Below are 20,598 nucleotides of genomic sequence, written 5' to 3'. Positions count from 1 at the left end.
CATGAACTCCAGTAAATATAGACCACTTGTCCATACTAGTTGTTGATGCAAATCACTAGAACTTGTGACTAATTCAAGAGTAGTTTGGTATGTAGAACCTTATGGCCTAATTAAAAGGTCGAAACAAAGAATCACAAACCAAGTGGCACAACTGATCATCTTGTTCGATAGAGAGTTTTTATACGTGATGCATTTGCCATAAAGAACATCTTGCGTTGGTCCTTTTCGACTGATACTACATATGTATAACCTTGATGACTTAGATTAAAAGGTCGTCGTCTAATTTTTATATATATAAGGTCGCTGACTTCAAATCACTTATCCCTCATCGATGTGGGTTCAAGCCTCACTCAGGGCGTTGAATTCTTCGTGTGAGGAAGCCATCCAGTTGGCTTACGAAAGGTCGGTGGTTCTATCCAGGTCCCCGCTCGTGATGAAATAAAGCACGGAGGGCATCTTGGGTCTTCCTCCACCATCAAAACCGGAAAGTCGTCATATGACCTAAAATTGTGTCAGTGCGACGTTAAACCCAACCAAAAAAAAAATATATTCACATGTTTTGCTTTATGATTATGTTTGGAACTGATATATATATATATTGTTTTTACTATTTTTTTCGGGTATATTTTCAAGCTCTCTATTTTACTTCTTGTCGACGATATATGGCTATCGTTACATTCATGCATTTGCTGAAATTGTCGGCGATTGTTAAAAAAGAGGATATTCTTAAAGGTCGTGTTCAGCTTTTTGTGCAAACATTTCACATTGCGTGATATTCTAGTAATTGCATTATTTAATAATCGCTCCTCGTCACTCGGTATCTCGTTCTGATTTCTTCATTGCTTACTAAGATATCAGTCAGGATAAGATCAAAATGTTTCGCACTGATTTAATACCAGATACAATATCAAGATAAACAAGAGAAATATCAACTAATTTTGACTCATATCATAATGTACCAGTACGCCACAAGCATAAAATGTAGACCTATGTTAATGGCACGTCTCGAACAAAAATTATATTAATTTTAACTAGCTCTTTATATCATTGTATCATTTGTTTCTTTCTTAAGTGGTTTCTATTATCTACGTTAATGTTTTTAGATGATAATTACCTATTTCCTACATTATATTGGCAGCATAAACCTTATTTCTTCGGTGTGTGTGTGTGTGTCGGAGAGGGAGAGGGGGTGCAGAGGTTGGTCGTAAGCGAAGTTGAGGAGGAGCTGAATAGAATCAATAGATTGTCAGAAATCTCCCGTACTCGTTTCAGTTTTTTATGCCCCCGAAGGCATATTAAGACGGCAATGTCCGACATGTGTGGCAGAAATGTTATACATAATAAGACAATGTGCCATGCACAATACCAAGATCCTTAGCTCCAAGGTCAAGGTCACACTTAGAATTCAAATGTTACTAACAGGGTCTATTTCGTATCCGATAACTCTGCCATAACTCTACCATTTATCAAGGGATTTTGAAATTACTTGGCATAAACATTTCCAATAATAAGAAAATGTCTAATACTCAAGAACCAGCCCCTAGCTTTAAGGTCATTGTCTCAATTAGAGGTTAACATGGCCTGTTTCTTGTCCGGTTTATAACTCTGCAATCGATGAAGGTATTTTAAAACTCCTTGGCACAAATGTTGCCTATAATGAGATTACGTATCATGAACAAGTCCCACACCCCTAGCTCAAAGGTCAAGGTCACAGTTAGAAGTTTAACAGGGTCTGTTTCATGTCCGGTCCAAAACTCTGCCATCTATGAAAGATTTTGAAATAACTTGGCACAAATGTTTACTATAATGAGATGAAATATCATGCGCAAGACCCAGATCCCTAGCTCCAAGGTCGAGGTCACACTTAGTAGTCAAATGTTAATAGGGTCTGTTTTGTGTCCGGTTCATAACTCGAATGTTCCCTTTAATGAGAAAATGTGCCATGCAAAATTCAAACTCTCTAGCTCTAAGGTGAAGTTCACACTTAGAAGTCATACATGTATGTTAACATGGTATGTTTCTTGTCTGCTAGCTCTACTATTTATCAAGAGATGTGAAAAAAATTGACACAAATGATAACCATAGGAAGAAGGTGTGTTGCGCTTGTTCACGGGTCTCTCAGGTCAAAGTCAAGATCACAAAATGATTAATAACTAAATTATTCTGGCAATTTTGCGCAGAAAACTTGGCATTCTTTGGCGCGCTTAGAGACATGTGTCACTAATAGTGACAACTTTTGTATATTGTCTGGTCCTTTGGGATCATTGAGTCCATTCAAGGTTGCTGTTAAATATAATAATCAGTAGCGGAAAAAAGATGATCAAGATGTCTTTAATTGTTTCATATTTAATAATTCTAATCCATTTAAGTAGTATGAAATAATGTAAGTCAACCGGTTTCACCCGTTTACGGGATCTTCAGGAGTAATACGGTACTGTTAACGTTAGTAACGTCGCTTGGTAATGGCGTCGTTTCATTGTAATAATGGGATAATACTCTGATTTTTCAAGGGACGTCACTATGTATTTATTAATGTTTTGTTTTGCATTTAGGTCTGGAACAAAAGTATGAATTAATACAGTTTTTTCTCCCTCGTTTGAATCTGTCCTTTTCTTGTAATTTGTAAGTTAGTATTATTTTAATTTTCTAAACTAGATCTAAAAGTTTTGATCATTCTGTAAGGTGACAACTGATTGATAGATGACCGTTTTCTGGATTCCTTATATGTTGATTATGAAGAGCTACTCTGTTTTGTAAATTAGTCGTTTCTCCAATATAGTCGCTTGAACATCCGGAACATTTCAATGCATGTATGACATTTTGTATTTTATACGTACCGGAAATTGCCGTCCATTTCTGAAGTGGTACCTATTCCTTTCTATCAGAAATTTACATAGTCCACGTTTTTTCTTTCCACGCTGCTTTTTCCTGGTTTCCTTACTGATTCTGTAGAGGATGCTCTTGTCAGTAGTGTCGTTACGATGGCTGGTTCTCTCATGCTTTTAATGATTTTATTTTGTGAAATGAATTCTTTCATTATGATCGTGTCGTTATATAATAATGGTAATTTTTTCTTATTATGTTAAAAAAATCCAAATATTTCGAATTGTTTGTTAATACATAAGATATTATATTTCAATCTTGTTTTTCTTTCATGTTCCTCTATTTTACTTGATCAATAGATAATGTTCTCTGTATTCCATTATCAATTAGATTAGAGGATATCTTTGAATTGTCAGGAATTATTTCAATTCCATTTATCGTAAATGTAAAGAGTCTACCAAGAGAAAACGGAATATTCTTCTTTGTATGTTTAGGATGACACGAATAGTATAATAAATACTTTTTACTGCCTGTTAGTTTGTAATATATATCTGTTTCCATTTCTGTTCCTTTAAGTTTGACTAAAATATCTAGAAAAGGCAGTTCATCTGTACTGATTTTCATGATGAACTTTACGTCTATATGTAGTTTATTTAGTATTATATTGAAGAGGTTTAATTCCTGTCTCGATTTAGGCCAGACAATAAAAATAAAACTTTCGCCAGTTATTTATACTCTTCAAATTTTAATCCCAATATTCAATATATGTGTAACTGAATACCACGTAAACTGTAGTTAGAGGGCGTCTGGGGTTTTGCATTTCATTAAATTTACTTACCCGATATAGAATATATCTGGTCTCAACGTGACACGCCTTTTGAAAAAATAAGAAATTTAAGAAAGTAGTAAAAAAAAAATGTCCATATTTTTATCAACACTATTGAAATACCAATCTATATTTATATATAAGAGTGACAACACAAGCACCTGCTTGATTTTGAAGCAAAAAGAGTATTTTCTACCATCTTCGATTGTATAAATTGATATGCTTCCCTAAAACTGGCGTAGTGTAACGTTGAGATTTCATTTCAATGGCTGCAGACCTCGAATAACTTGCATTTCACCGCTGTACGTTCGAAACAGTATCTGTGTTTGGGTGTAGTATGATTTCAAGTGAAAGAGTCCAGCTTCCTTTTGAAAGACCAGTGGTTCCATATAGGAGCTTGCTCGTACCTGAAATAATGCACGGAGGGACACAATGAGTCTACTTTGCCACAAAAGGCTGGACATAATAGTTACGGTGTTACGTTGGACACACGCCCTTCTTCCCATACATCCCCACTTCCAGAAAGGGATACACATGGTGCATTAAATTTAAAACTTGAGTCATTCTTCTAAGGCCGAAATTGTAAACAAACATTCTTTTAGACTTATTCAAAAAGGAGATTAGAGACAAAAATATATGGTAAAAGGGAGGATTTTATTTTGAGATTGTCAACTTCCCACACCGGTACGGGGTCTGATAACTGATATTACAATCAAGCAGTCTCGTATCGCTGCTAGAAGAGGCCTCCACATTCTGAAATTTTAAGTTAAAAGGAAGTTACAAAAATTTAAATTGTAGAAAAGGAATGAGCTCAAGAAAACGCTAGAACGTTCTATGTAATATTCGACAAACACAAACATGCATTGGTAACAAATTCCGAAACACGCAATTCCAACTTTGAATAAACAAATAAGGTTAATTGTATGCCACAACTCTCGGTTATTTTAATTATAAATTTTAGCATAAAATTGTATTTTTTTTATTTCGATCGCACTAGAAAATTCTAGCTAAAAGTATTTGTAGAATTACGCTGTTTTGCCATTACCAGAGTGCTTATAAATGCAGAACGTAATATTGTTTACGATGTTCCAAAGGGGCATGGCTTTGTGTTGCATATATGACTTTAACAATATAATATAAAAATTTAGAATAAATTGAACACCCTTTCCAATTTAAATTACTGCCACGTGCTGCTAAAAACCAAAGAAAGACTTAAATACTAATATACTGTAATTAACATAAGTGAATATAAGTTGAATTTATAGCTTAACACCTTGATTTCCTGTCATTTATAAAAAAAATAATTATTTTGAAATATCGAGATAGCTATCGCTTAAATAGGATGCATCAAACATCTTTATTTAAAATGCACAACATGCATTCATATGGTTCCTCAAGCACACAACATTAAACCCAGAGTTATATTATAGTTTCATGTGATAATCAAGATATGTATTTTTTTTATATACCTCATTGTTTTGAGCAAAAGCGTTATTGTTCAAAGTATTATGTTGTTGTTTTTTTAATGCACATTGTATAATGTCATATAGAAAAATTGCAGTTACATGTAAAGCATGTTATGAAACCATCGTTTGAACCGATTTCCTTATTGAGCAGAAAATGTAACAATTGTTTTACGCATCGCAAAAAACAAATATGAATCAATGAACATATGAACTAAAGTACATATACATGCACCATGTACACGCAGCATATGAAAATATCTGTCAGTTGGTTTAACTAGCGAAATATCTCCTCCTGACTGTATGTATGTCTGAAGCTGTTAATAAACCGAATGCAGTATTTTTACAAACCATATGAATCATGTTTTTAAATATTGCTCATACAGCTATTTGTTTTCAGTTTAACCTGAAAAAGCCAGTGGATAAAGAGGAAAATTACTACATAAGTAACCCAAAAGAGGAAAACAAAACTCAGTGTGTTATATTTGTTTTCGACAGCTCGAAACCAATAAATGCAGATGTCAAGTATTTGCAAGATATGGAAAAAATAAGTAGAGAGCTGTTTAAACAAGGTATGCATAAATCGTACACGATTATTCTATGAATTAAGTTCTGCACGTTCGCTCAAAAACTTTTCATCTATCTCAAACTCGCTTTAATTCTGACTTTTCAACATTTCAGAATATACTTAGAAAATATAGCAAATAAAAAAGATCGTGTGCCTGATGTTTGGTAGCCAGATTTGAAGAAATTGGATCTCAAGCAGATTTTCGAAATGGCAGTTTATTTAAAAATCATAATTTTATAATATTTTACAAACTGAATTTTCTTCCACGGTATAGATTTTAATGAATATTTTCGCAGGCGTTAGTAAACATATGTTCTTTAATACGGAGAAATAAAATGAACAGGTCCTTGTACATTGTTTTTTGAAATAATTGCCTAAGTATTTTACCTGAATAAAGAGGTCCGTACATTTAAGCTGGTTGTGAGACATATTTAAGAATTGTTTAAATTTACGCAAAACGTTTTAATATCATAGTTTATCTTTAGAACGATTTTAACATTGCTGCTTTAAGAATGTTACTCAAAGGTTATCCATTAATTACTAAAATGATTTTAATTCCCGGATGCTTCATTCTACATTATCCAAATATATGACGTTATGCCATTAATTCAAGTTTATCAGACCTTCAGAACTGCCGTAAAAAGGATAAATCTAAATCCATGTATGGACTATTTAGTTTGAAGTTTAACTGTACTGAGTTTTGACTTATTTTGTTTCAGTTGTATATAATCCAGTCAAATTTTTTTTATAAAGTTATACTTGTTTTCATACCTGTATTTCACTCTCATAATTAATGCGTGTGATTAAGGTAAACATTTAAGTTGGCTAAAAGTATTAAAAGTGTCCAACTAAGACTTCCCATTGTAAAATGAGTGATCTGTTTCAATAGTTTGAAGTTTAACTGTATTGAGTTTTTGACTTATTTTGTTTCAGTTGTATATAATCCAGTCACATATTTTTTTAAATAAAGTTACACTTCTTTTCATACCTGTATTCCACTCTCATAATTAATGCGTGTGATTAAGATAAACATTGAAGTTGGCTGAAATTAATAAAAACGTCAAACTAAGACTTCCCATCGTAAAATGAGTAATCTGATATCTCCTTACGATGTTTTACTAACTTATGTCTGAGTTCAACTATAATGGGATAATTAAAGGGTTAAACGAGCCATACCGACAACGGGGGGGGGGGGTGAGTTGATGTTTATTACGGATTTTATCGTTCGTAGAACTGAAGGGAACACACAGAGAGATGACATAGCTCAATGTTTATGTAAATTCAGTGTTCAGAGTCAGAGCCAACATGAAATAGTCTGTGTTGGCGTATGTCATGTGACAAAATGAAAAAGTAAACGATTTTACTATTGGAGTGGACGGCGGGTGTGTGATCCTCCAAGAGCTCTACGATCAAAAGTGTCCTGATTAAACATCAACTGGTCTCCTAATTCGCGTTTAGCCCTTCGTTTTTTTCTCCCGTACAACTCCTGGGGATCACGCAGGGATTTCAGAGTTGCTTTCTCATTTATATTTAGTTTTGTTATACAAAAGAAAAAAAAAAAAAAAAAAAAAAAAAAAAAAAAAACATAACATTAAAACAAAATTTTTTTTTTGTCTTAGATATATATACATCATATTAAACATCATTGGTAAGCTACTGAAAACAGCAAAACAAACATCATATTAACTGAAACACACTACTGCGAAATTGCTTTAGATAATACTCCTGTTGGCTTAATAGGTTTCTCATAATACCTTACAAATGTTCTCGCACCACTCCAATCACCTTTCTCAAATAGTGTTTGTAATTTCACCCCTTTGTTGTTTGCACTATTTGTTGCGGCCGCATGCGCACTATGTGCAGAGTATTCTTTTACTCCATGTCTGCTTTCTATAGCAACAACTTTATCCAGCGTCCTATCGTATCCCTAGATACCCGTTTGTGGGGCTTTTGTGTATTTATCATTAACTGCTTGGTATGTCCTCTCAAAGAACGTATTTAGCTCACCTGATCACAAAGTGCTATTGTGGTCGCTCACCGTCCGGCGTCCGTTCGTCCAGCTTCGTCCACACCTTCCTTTAAACAATATTTCATCTGAAAAAATTAGGTGTAAGTTTATGAAACTTGGCCTGGATGATCGTTGAATGATCCCCTTTAAAAGTTATTCAAACAATTTAATTTCACATAGAAATGCCATGACAACCGAAGGGAAAAACTTTATAAAACCTTCCTGTCAAAAAACCGCAAGGCGTAGAGCCTCGATATTTGGCATCTTCTAATGGCACTCTATGAAGTGTGTTCAAATCATGCCCCAGGGGTAAAAAGAGGCCCCGCCCGGTGGTCCCAAATTTAACACAGACTTCTATAGGAAAACAAATTAAAAAAATTCTTGTCTGAAAACCCTGGGATTAAAAGAGGTCCCGCCCGGGGGTTCCTAAATTTTACATAGATTTTTATAGGGCAAAAAATTTTTAAAAAAATTGTAGCCAGAAACTGCAAGGCTTAGGCTTTTGATATTTGGTATGTTGCATTGCCTTGTGGTTCTCTACCAAAATGGTTCAAATTATGTTCTTGGTGTGAAAAGTGGTCCTGTCCAGGGGGTCCTAAGTTTTACATAGACTTATATAGGAAACAAATTTAAAAATCTTCTTGTCAGAGAGTCCAAGAGAGCCTTTGATATTTGGTATGTAGCATTGCCTAGTAGTTCTCTAAAAAGATTGTTCAAATTATTCCCTTCGGGTGAATAGAAGCCCCGCCCCGGGGGTCACTTGTAAATGAGTTATATATGAAAAAATACTTCAAAAATTATCTAATCATATGTACGAGACTATTTAATTATAATTATCTGATGACCCCAAGTAATTAGGGTTCATTTGACTGTGACCTTGACTTACTGACCTACTTTCTTGTTGATGCAGCCTTGAAATTTGGATGACATATACAGTTTCGCACGCCGATCTCAACAACATAGAAATTTTGGACCACGTTTATAACTTTTTCGATAAAGGTCTCAATACTCGTCTTTAATGTTCTTAGCCCTGACTTACTGTTCTACTTTCTTGTTTCATAAGTCTACATCAAAGATATTTGGACCACAGTATAATGTTTGATACAAGTTTCAGTACTCTTCTTGAATAGTCTTAATCGTGACCTACTGACCTACGTTTTCGTTTTTAAATACTGACTTACATTTTTTCTTTTGAAGAGGCAGCATGGAAATTTGGACTACCTGTACAACTTTTGATATAGATTTCAATACATATCTTTAATATTCTTAACCCTGACATACTGGCCTACTTTCTTGTTTTTGAAACTATAGCAAAAAGATTTGGACCGCCTGTATAATTTTTTAACAGATTTCAGTAGTAATCTTGGAAGAAATTTGTTCAAGCAAGCAATTAAACTCAGTTGTGCGATATAGGGTCATCATCGCCCTCTTGTTGATAAATATTCTTGAATTGTTGTGACGATGCACAATTTTTGTTCACTGGGTATGCCTGTAGTTCAATGTTTGGTAAATGATTCCTAGGTCTTGACTGCTTCAGTAAATGATTAGTCTGTATGGTAACTAAATGTAACTTCTGACAGCGTTGTGCTGTCACAAATAAGAATAATAAGCTTAATTTGCAAGAAAGTAATTGAAGGGACATATCCAATGAGAAACTGTTCAGATATTACAAACTTGTTCAAACACACCAGATTGTTCTATCTTTTGGCATTGATGGTCTGAATCAAAGACTCCTTTCAAAAGTTTTTGAACAAATGTCGAGTTTGTAAACCGTTTGCCTGTACATAGTAACAAAAATTAATTAATGGCTGACTTTGCAATGCAGGTTGTGGTATAATTCAAACTAGTTAAGAAGGTAATGAAATTTGCTAAAGTAGGATGCAAAGGGTCAATTCTTTGTTTTGAGTAAATAAAAACCATTTGTTTAGAAAAGTGTTACATTTGTTCTTGGCTGAAGTCCTCCAAGCACTAAGATACAGTCTGCTGAAATCATTTGGTTTTACTTTTTCCCTGATATAAAGAAAGCGCTTAGGTGAGTCTTTTCTGTGAGTGCTTCTGATCCAGTTTGTGCGGTAGGCTTAAAATTTTCAGCGGAGATGGTAAGCTAATCCATCCCTGCACTAGCATGCCCAGCAATGTTGGTCAGAAACTTTGCGTTTCTCACACTGGGGCGATAAGTATTGCTTCCCCTAGATTCACCTTCATCTTTTGTAACATTTTGGAATAAGGCTGTAAAATGAAAACATGTAATAAAGACAATTGTTCCATTTCATGGAGAAAGCATCTATAGCAAACGCTTCTGAAGCTGAATAACGTGGGTTTAACCGCAATTCAAATCAGTCAATGTTAGCCGGTTCAAATGTTGGTTGTATAGCTTCAACAATTTCAGTATTTAAAGACCGTTCTAGATCATCATTAAAACTACGTGAAAGTTTTTCCGCCTGAACATAACAAACTCCTGGGATATGCACAGCTGATACGTAAATTTACCTAGACATACACCAATTTCATATCGCCAATGTAATTTCATCTAAGTCTTGTTTTCACACCAAAATAGCTTGGCGCTCAGCATTAAGAGGATAGTGCTAGGACTGGTCAGCCCGGTGTCAGTATAATGCGACTGGGTGGGGTATCATGCCACGTGTCCACGGCGTGATATTCGAGTGAGGCAGCACTATAAAGTTGGGCATTGCGCTCACTGCTACAAGTAGACACCGTCGTTTATATGACCGAAAAATTGTTGAAAAAGACGTTAAACCCGAACACACACACACACACACACACACACACACACACTTCTCTTCCAATTTAAATTTTATTCTTAGGATTTGTGCATACTGTACATTTGGTTCAGTTGCTACTAACATGCCAATACGTTTGGCAAATTTGTGAATAGTTTCGATGATCTCAAAACTGGAAGTCTTGAATCAACCTAAAATTTGGTATAGATGATTTTACACAAGTAATTGGTAACTATGCTAACGGGCGGATGTTTTGATTTTAAAGGGCATGCGCTCTTTACGTGTGGCAAAAGAACCCTCAACCATAAGAAAACCTACATAAAATTATCATCATATTACGAATTGTTTTGTCATTATAAAGATAATTTCATTCAAGTAATTTATCATACAGTATACTTTGATTAAAGACATGTGTGTTAATTAAACATATCTTACTTGAAAAGTCTGCTTTATTCTTATTTTCGTCAGAAAAGAACAAGCATTTCCAGTTTTTTTCCACACATCATACAAATATAAAACTTGTTCCTTACGTTTAAAAGTTCATATTTTTTCAGAATATCTATTCCTACCATAACATTAAATAGTTGTTATATACATTTTTTCCGCCTTGAATGACATGTCGCGGCTCTATGTCACTGAGGTTGCTATTTTAAGTGATATACCGGAAATCATTGCCAAGAAATCTAAAATCTTCTGTTTCTGCCAGTATTGTATTTCATAATCACTACATTTATCAAACTTCCTTTAAAATATTTGAAAAAAAAAATTAATTGCCATGGCAAGAAACTTACCATGGTAAAATTTTGCCATGGCAGAATCTTGCCATGGCAAAGTTGCCATGGCAGAAACTTGCCATGGCAGAAACTAGCCATGGCAAAGTTGCCATGGCAGAATCTTGCCATAGCGAAATTGCCATGGCCAGTTTTTGCCATGGCAAAATAAAAAAAAACTGAGTTATCGATATGAAACAACATATTTCTACCAATACATTCGTTCGGAAATAGTTAAAATCACTTTTTAAGAAAAATGAAAAAAAATTGCCATGGCAATTTTGCCATGGCAAAATCATGAATTTTCTTGCCATGGCAAAATTATTTTGCCATGGCAACACATTTTGCCATGGCAAAAGACCGATTTGCCATGGCAAAACCGCTTTTGCCATGGCAAATGTAATTTTCTCGTACTGATTAACAAAAAGCTAGTAATGATATCATATCAAAACATACTAACTTTAAAATAGGTGGGTTAATGTAACAATTTAAGGCAATTTTCATTTTTGTAAAGCGCGTATAAATATGGGCTGAATTTGCCAAATACCGGCGTGGCAAAAAGAAACCGGCGGCTATTATATCCTTTTCTTGCGATGTACTTTCATTTTCACTTTCGTTTTCGGTGTGTATAATAGGGCAATCTTCCGTCCGCGATCTTTCCCCGTTTCCGAAACTTGTTGCTCAGCTCTTCTTTTCAAGTCTGTCAATGTTGTTTGTAATTGTTTGAACTGTAATGTCTGAGACTCAAACACCCTGATTAATGATTTGAAAGTGTCCTATTCTAAACAATCGGCTGATTTGTTGATCTGCTTGCGCATTTCCGCTCTGGCCGACTGCCAAGTTAGCATTTTCACCGCTCTGTGAAGTACTTTGTTCCACACTCTCTCCTGTCGAAAGATTGTCCTCCATTCAGCACGATCTGGAAATAAATAATATGATTTCTTTCAAATTTATCTTCATTTTCGTATGAAACAAGAAACAACGAACTCTTTGTTTATCTGTTAGATTCTAGAACAAATACGTATGAAAACGTTTATGTCGTAATCGGGCCTACTTTCGGACTTCCAATGAAAACCAGAAATAGATAGGTTTAGCTTTGAAAACACCGTCCACAAAGGATTCCAGTCAAAATCTTGACATTTTATGTACAACGAACAATATGCGTTCCAAAATGCGTTAAAGTTTGTTGGTAATAGACAGTTCATGTTGTTATTCATCGCCGGTTAGCGAGAATAAAACCGAAACAAGCAACTAGAAAGGGCCGGTTCTTGGAATATTTTAAAGCCATGCTTCTGTTTAAAACCTATCTTACGTATAATTTCCAAAGCTGAATGTCTGTCAGGCTGGAAATAAAAATAGTCTCTCAGGCTAGTATTGAGTCTTAAACTTGGTCAACGAACAAAAAAATGAAATTCTGGTGCTTGTCAGGAACGGCGACCAGTTTCAATAACTAGGTCAACGAACATCGTAAGTAATTAGGAAATCTAACGAAAAATTAACTAAAACCGCCATTGAGCTAGGTCATCTCTGTACGTGATCCCATAGAGTTGTACGTGAGAAAGTAAACCTTTGTTACTGGCAAGTACGTAGTGGGACGAATCACATGTGTAGAGAAAAAAACTAAGATTATAAGAAATATATCAAAATGCCAGTAATTCTGTGTTCAAACTTTACATTCGTATTATTGTAGTACCATCGCTACCTAGTGGTTGGGATAAAAAAAACAAATTAAAATTTAATCTAGTTTGCATTTACACTAGGCAGTTGAATCTGGGTTAAAGTATATACATCAAGAGTCATGATTATTTATTAGCATTGCAGCATTATGGGACTTGAACATTGATGTAGAAACATGGTTGTTTTGAGAATGATTTGTTATTAAACAAAAACAATTAAAATCAAAGAGGCATGCAGATGACAGAAGATATAGAAATCACAGTCATTGCATCCATTGTTCATTATTTAAGAAATTCATATGACCATGCGGTATTCTCCCGCCGAAATGTCAAGTTTGGTGGGAAAGGTACAAACAGATTTTAAATTCGTAATATTCCCTATGTGTGTTCACACAAGTAAAATAAATGTAGATCAATTTTTGCTGTAATATTAAATATTTTTAGTATTAACGTATTATTTTAATCCACTTGGCTTTTAAATAAAACACATTGTGGGTAGACGCAAAATGGATTAAACATAAGTCCGTTTTTAAGCACATTTAACCGCGTGTAAAAATTCTATATAACCTGCTATGTGTACAGAAGAGAATATCTAGCTCTCTGATAAATGTTTACGCGGGAAATCTACAGTGTCTCGTTCCGCTTAAACTAGATATCATCATCTGCACCTATAGCCAGTGTGTGAACAAATCTTTATCAAGAGTACTGTTTCAATCATGTAACCTGTAATAAATCGCCAGAAAAGCTATAAATATAGGTTAAACATAATCATCGTGTTCTCTTTATATAAGGGTATGAAAAGCTGTTTATTTATATAATTTTAAAACCGTCTGCTATCTGTATCTCTTATGCTGCCGAAATGAACTGATTGAGGAATAATGTAACGTGAAACTCTGATTTGCCGTTAAAAATTATTGTTTTGAATTCAAATGTGTATGAATCCGCTTCAAACGAGGGAGGTCGTGGGTTTGATTCCTGACCTCGTCATACCAAAGACGTAAAAATGGTGCCAGTAGCTCCCTTGCTTGGCACTCAGCATTTAAAGGGAAACTTGTCTCTTTCCTCATACCTTCGTGGCAATGGATTCCATCAGAAATGAAGTGTCGAGAGTAATTAATTTAAGTTGTAGAAGTTGTTTCACAGACGACCTAAAATGAATTGGAATAAATCAATGAATTATACCACGAATGCGCAGTTCGATTGAATTATTAATATGAATCTGACAAAACTAATTATTTTAGGATACGTTATTTTGATTCTAACAATATATCAGTAATTATTATCTATCTTTGACGGCATTACCAAATATTTTCTAATTTTTGTCGAACCCGCTTGCGAGCTCGATATAGTTGCCACTTTGGTGTATGTGCGTGCGTACGAGCGTCCGTTCGTACATGCGTCCATGCTTACGTCTGTCAGATTTTGTACGGTCAATAACTTTGACATATATGGACCAATCATTTTGCATGAATATTTACCTTAACGAGAAGGTGCGCAAACCGCATGTTTCTATCTCAAAGGTCAAGGTCACAATCGGAGGTCAAAGGTCAAATTGAAGTTTGTCCGGAGCATTTCTTCTTCATGAATGGTGGTATTCTGGTGTAACTTGGCACGAATGTTCACCGTTATAAGACGGAGTGTCATGCGCAAGAACCAGGTCCCTAGGTCCAAGGTCAAGGTCGCACTTGACAGCTGGCGGGCTCGACATTCTGCCCTTAGGCATACTTGTTGTAGGGTTCTCATTTCAAACGCTGCAGTGATGTAAAAGTTGTGATGAAGAAACACTGATTTTGTTGCATAATTTCAAAGTTTCGATCTTCAAATTGTCACTGAAGTTTGTATGCGAAGCAAACATATCACGAGCGATATAAAAATATGCATTTGGACGACATTTATACGCATTTTAAGTATTTAACATCGTAGTCATTTATAGACGATTTTCCACGACAGAATAACGTAAGATCTTTTTTGAAATCGGGAGGGGGATATTGAAATGGCGTTGTCCGTCTGTCATTCCGTCAGTCCGTCCGTCCGCAGCCATTTCTTGGTAACTACCGGGTAGAATTTTGAGAAACTTAAAAAATAAACATGAACCAACATACTGCGATGATGCCCGTCAAGTTTTTGTTTTGGTTGGTCAATTTCCCTTAGAGTAAGTGCCCTTGATTTAATGAAAAATACATGTCCGCAGCCATTTCGCAGTATTTAGCAGGTAGAATTTCATCAAACTTGAAATAGACATGAACCAAGATACTGCGATGATGCCCTTCAAGTTTTTTTATTGGTTAATTTCTTTTAGAGTTATTGCCCTTGATTTAATGAAAAATGCACAAAAATGTCCGTCCGCAGCCATTTCTCAGTAACTAGCAGGTAGAATTTCATCAAATTTGAAAAAAACATGAGCCAACATACTGCAATGATGCCCGTCAAGATTTTTTTGGATTGGTTAATTTCCCTTAGAGTTATTGGCCTTGATTTAATAAAAAAAATACACGTCTGCAGCCATTTCTCAGTAACAAGTTTGTAGAATTTCATGAAACCTGAAATAAATATGAACCAACATACTTTGATGATGCCCGTCATTTTCTGTTTTTATTGGTCATTTTTCCATACAGTTATTGCCCTTTAATTGTTTAAAAATCCACAGATTTGTACATAACAAACCAACCAATTGGAAAAATTTCATTAAACTTCTTTCAGTTTTTTCCATGAACATTTATTATAACCATGTGAAGTTGTGTACCCACACCTGGTCGCCACCTTGCCTTGGTCACAACCGCTCCCCGTCCCAACCCCAACCCCTCCCCACACCCCCAGATGTTTTTTTCATTCCTTTTTTATTTTTTATTTTTTCAAACCTGCTATGAATATTTATCAACATGCAAAGTTATACCATTCTCTCACCTCAATTCTCCACCCAGTCATGCTCACGACCCCGATCATGCATCCCCATCCCCCATTTTTTTTTTTTCATTTTTAATTTTCCATCAATATTTATAATCAACATGTAAAGTTTTGTACCCTTACCCCCCCCCCCCCCCCCCCCCCAAAAAAAAAAAAAAAACAAAAAAAAAAAACAAAAAACAACATATATTTTCTGTTAATTTGATTTTGACTTATGAAATTATTTTCTTCTTTGTAACATTCTTAACTTTTTGCTGGATACATTTTTTGCCGTTCCTCGTCACAGACCCTTTCGGCGGGGGATACCAATTCATCGAATTTGCTTGTTGATTATCTAAATAACACTGGCAACACTGGTACTGATGACAAACTCGACCAACTTGGATTACAATCGGTTAATTATACAATTGAACACGCTTTCTTACAGCAATCACTTACAACTCCAACTGAAAACATAATTGGTAAATATTCTGTATAAATAAATGACTTACATTTATCTGTTTTAAATATTCATCTTAACTATTAAGGAAGAGAATGATCCATGCTCACTGTCAACACATGAAGGCATGACATTTATGTCACTTTTCATTGCATGGTCCGGAATGACTGTTGCAGCATTTTTGGAAAAGTTTCAATACAATACAATGGAGAAAATTTTGTAAATGACAAAGTGGTCGAATTTATCGTCAGTCAACGTTCGTACAGTCCGCAATTTACATACCCCTTTCAGGGCCCCACTTCATGTAAGTCTGCTTACTAAATATAAATTTAAATTATGTCAATTTTTCAGCATATGTATATATTTATTATCGGCGGGTATACACCTTTAAAGGTGTATTACATAGTTCAGCGATATAGTGTATAGAGTTTTGGCGGGTGTTTTGCACGGAATTATGATTTGACAATCATTCGAGTGTCGCGCATTACAGCTGTTGGATTGCTAAATTTTAGTGGAGATTTGTGTGCTTTAAAATTATGTTTTAGACCACTCAGAGACTATATCGGATTTAAAACAATACTTCAACGAGAAATTGAATCTTTTCGTTATGAATTTGGTCGTCAGTTCTCCGCTTAGTCTGTTGATGAAGTGAAAGCACAACCTGTATAAAGTAAAAATAACCAAAAACAGCTGGACTTTAACTGTGAATTGCTAACGCTGGTCAAAAGGCTCAATATAGGGTCGACGACGAGGTTAATAGCTTGTGTGCTCAGCTTTCTGACAAGATTTCCTACAGAAATAAACTCATTAAACTTGCTGACAAGAAAAGTTGGCTTGTCGTTGATTTATACGAAGAGGACGAGCTTTCGGAAAATGCTGAAGACAGCAAAGGCATCAAGGAGGCAGAAAAATCAGCTATGCTCATTCTGATAAAGATAAAGAGGACAGAAAGAAAGCAGCCAGCAAACGTTTTTTTGTCTCCCCGGTACACACCCTGAACAGTGCCGGTGGCTCCTACCGTTCCTGCCGTTGCTACTGCTCCTAACATATACAATGTTAAACAGCCCTTTTGGCAATTTTGGTCCTTACGTCGAGTTTACAACTAACAAGTTCTGGCGTCCAAGATGTCCGAGATGATTCAACCAGTGTTTTGCGAGCGGGAAATTCGGTCACTTCCGGTCACAATGTCCATACGACGTCTACAACCGAGGACTCCAACCTGATGGAAAATTTATCCTCTCAGATATTTCCAGGAAACAGTGATCAGAATCAGTCCTCCGACGTTTCAAGTTTCAAAGTTGAGTATGCCTTGAACTTGTTTGACTTTTACTGGTCAGGGGAAAATAATTGGCTAGTGCAACATTTACCATTATCGGTTATTTATATTTATAACTTCGGATTTTCTACTTTTCTTTATTTGATATAGCCGGTTATTTTTATCTATAGTGGCTAGTCAAATTATATAGTGATTGCGGGATCTCAAGTATACATGTTTAATTATATGTAATCGGACAAGAAACGTGATGAGACTTACAAGAAATTAGTTTATTTCAGAAACGAATTTTCATAGTACGTTTTTGTATAACCGTTGACGTGTATTGTTCGACATGAATAGAAGTGGATACATGATCTTTGTAAACAGACCAAACAAACAAAAGCGAAAAAGTTTAAATCGCCGAAGCGAACAATATTACATGTCTGTACTGTTCTTTAAAGCTATATTTGAAAAAGGAAATATGTCTGTAAACGAAAATACATTTTTTCTTGGCCAGTTATCGTTTTGTAAAAGCAAAAACAGATACGTGTTTCGAAATTCTAATTGTCTGTCCTATACAAGATGCAAAGAGTTGATCAGAGATTTATTGACAGATGTAGGCTTAAAGAGGCACCACAAAATAACTGTATTCTTTTGTATTTCCATGATGGTAATTATACATGATTTGCATAAAGAAAATGAGAAATAACAAATATCAAGTGACAGTGACATATATAAATGTGTTTAATGTTTTAACATGTTATTGAATTAATGTAGCAATATGCACATAAATCAGTCACTGTGTATTTAGTTAAAGTTTCAATCTCATTTTGTTTCTACATCGTAAGATAGCTATTCCTCTATATTCTTAAAACTATAAACCAGGTCAGTCTATTATATAAATACAGCAACACGGTTGACCCATTTAAATGAACTGTAAAGTAGTCGCAACTTGACCGCGATGGTTAACCTTAGGCTGATTATTCATATCGATTATTTCATTATAGAAATAAAGGGTTCTTAGGGTAACCGCATATATTTATATGGAATTAGTTTGTATACAGTGCTATATCAAAGTATACATACTTACATTTGATCAGTTAAAACTTTTTAATACACTAATTTATATTTACACAAATTTATATTTCCTTTTTCTCGTGCAGCTCGTGTTTTACGTACACTCCTTTTCAAAAATAGGTTGTGCCTCATTATGTATTATAATGCAAAGGTCAACCATCGGGGTCAAGTTGCGTCCACTAGGTCAGCGATTTATGTTTTGACTGGTGTGTACTGTGTACTAAACAGTCTTGGCGGGTATTTTGCACGGAATTATGATTTGACAATCATCCGAGTGTCGCGCATTACAGCCGTCAGATAGCTAAATTTCCGAAAATATGATAAGATTATATTTTAGTTTTCCTTAACATGCCCAAATATTATTCCTTTTTAATTTTATTAGTTTAAAATGTTCATAGTTTCAAAGATTACATATGATTCATGATTTAGTCACGTTTGTTATCATTTCAGATTGTAGACATCCATTTCATACATATACGTCATGCACTTATGTATTATATTTCCAGAACATTCCTTAGAAGAAACTCCTAAGTGAATTTCGAAATATTTGCAAAATTACCAGGATTATGAACTATCTATATCGAAGGAATGCTGGATTAGTTATTCTTTTGTTGTCATATTGCATTATTTTACAGATTGTTTAATCTAATCGTTCTTTACATGCTAATCTTGCTGTTTGTTGTCCAATCTTGGGGGACGTATTAAACACTATTTTATAACTTGATTTGGATTCAAAACTAAGGAATCGTCGCACAGGCAAACTTACTCGCTGCAGTTCCAAAGCACGGGAGTAAGGAATCCTCTTAAAGGATATGGCATTTTTCTGATGTCGCACGTCCCCCTCCGAAGACGAGTAGGGTTGCGTGCTCCGCTTTCTTCAGTCCGACATTGGTTTCTAAAATTCTTTCGGTTAAGGTAATAATGACAGTTTAAGCATTAAATCGAAAATTGAGAATTCATTAGGTTCATTCAGGGTTTGGCTGCATTTAAGATAACAAAGATTTCATTCAGGTGTTTTTGGTATATATAGATATATTAATGTAATGATATTAATGTATGTTCAGAATCTGCGATTGTTAGAGATGGGTTTACAAATAAAGACGGCTCCCGGGCGACCTCAGGCCTAAATATATACAGTTGTTTGTTGTTTATATAAAGATGTATGCTTGGAGGTTATAAATAATTTATGCTCGTTTGATCATAAACGAAATAGTGCATAATAAGCTTTATTGTGATACCAACAATTGATAACAATTTGCAGAAATAAGAAAGTTACAGGTAAAAAACCTCATTTTCTATCCGGGTTTATATTCAGTACCATTACCGTAAAAAACACAAACTAACTTTAAAACAATTTTAACGTTTCTTTTTAATAGGTATTCCAAGAATTGCCGTGCTGACAAAGGTTGATGAGCTGTGTTCGTTTGTAAGAGATGATATAAGTTACATATACCATAGCAAACCAGTTCGAGACAAGATTCAGGCACTAAGTGAGATCATGGGGTTACCAATCTCACATATTCATCCTCTCAAGAACTATACGCATGAACAATTCACCGATGATATGAAGGACATTCCAATCCTTATTGCCCTGAAGAGAGCGTTTGACTTTGCAAATGATTATTTGGAGCAGCTAATGGCTGGTGGTAAATTGTCTTAAATCGGGAATAGATATTATTCATTCCTTCAGAACGTTTTAATAATCAATGTAGTACTTGATTTGTGTCCGATTTTACATAAAATATACACTTGATAAATCCTCAAACCAAGAATAATTATACTAAATGACACCAAAACATCTCAACCGAGTTTTAAATTGTACTATTTTATTCCATTGTTGGCCTCAATCAAGTTTTAAATATTAATAAATTGATAAGTGATGCAACTGTCTCTTAGAACTTAAAAAAAGAAGTGAAGACGTTGTCATTCTACTTGAATATGGTCAGATATAGGCATACGACAGTTAAATGTTGTTACATTGTTAACTTTGACTTTTTATGGATGGCAACGGATAGCATTTTTGGTATTCGGATATTCGGTCAATATTC

At 34.8% G+C, this 20,598-nt stretch overlaps 1 protein-coding gene across 1 annotated transcript; it reads left to right on the top strand.

Moving 5' to 3' along the window:
* Window positions 1-5,512: 5,512 nt before the first annotated feature.
* On the top strand, window positions 5,513-20,210 carry LOC128554141 (interferon-induced protein 44-like; the record flags this gene model as incomplete). Its single annotated transcript, XM_053535388.1, has 2 exons — window positions 5,513-5,684; window positions 19,927-20,210. Coding segments are annotated over 2 exons (456 nt in total), but the record flags the coding sequence as incomplete, so codon positions are not given.
* Between the last annotated feature and the right edge of the window lie 388 nt (window positions 20,211-20,598).

The sequence above is a fragment of the Mercenaria mercenaria genome, unplaced genomic scaffold (genome assembly GCF_021730395.1).
Source record: "Mercenaria mercenaria strain notata unplaced genomic scaffold, MADL_Memer_1 contig_4749, whole genome shotgun sequence".
NCBI classification, from domain to species: Eukaryota; Metazoa; Mollusca; class Bivalvia; order Venerida; family Veneridae; genus Mercenaria; species Mercenaria mercenaria.
This window is presented reverse-complemented; position numbering and strand designations above follow the sequence as displayed.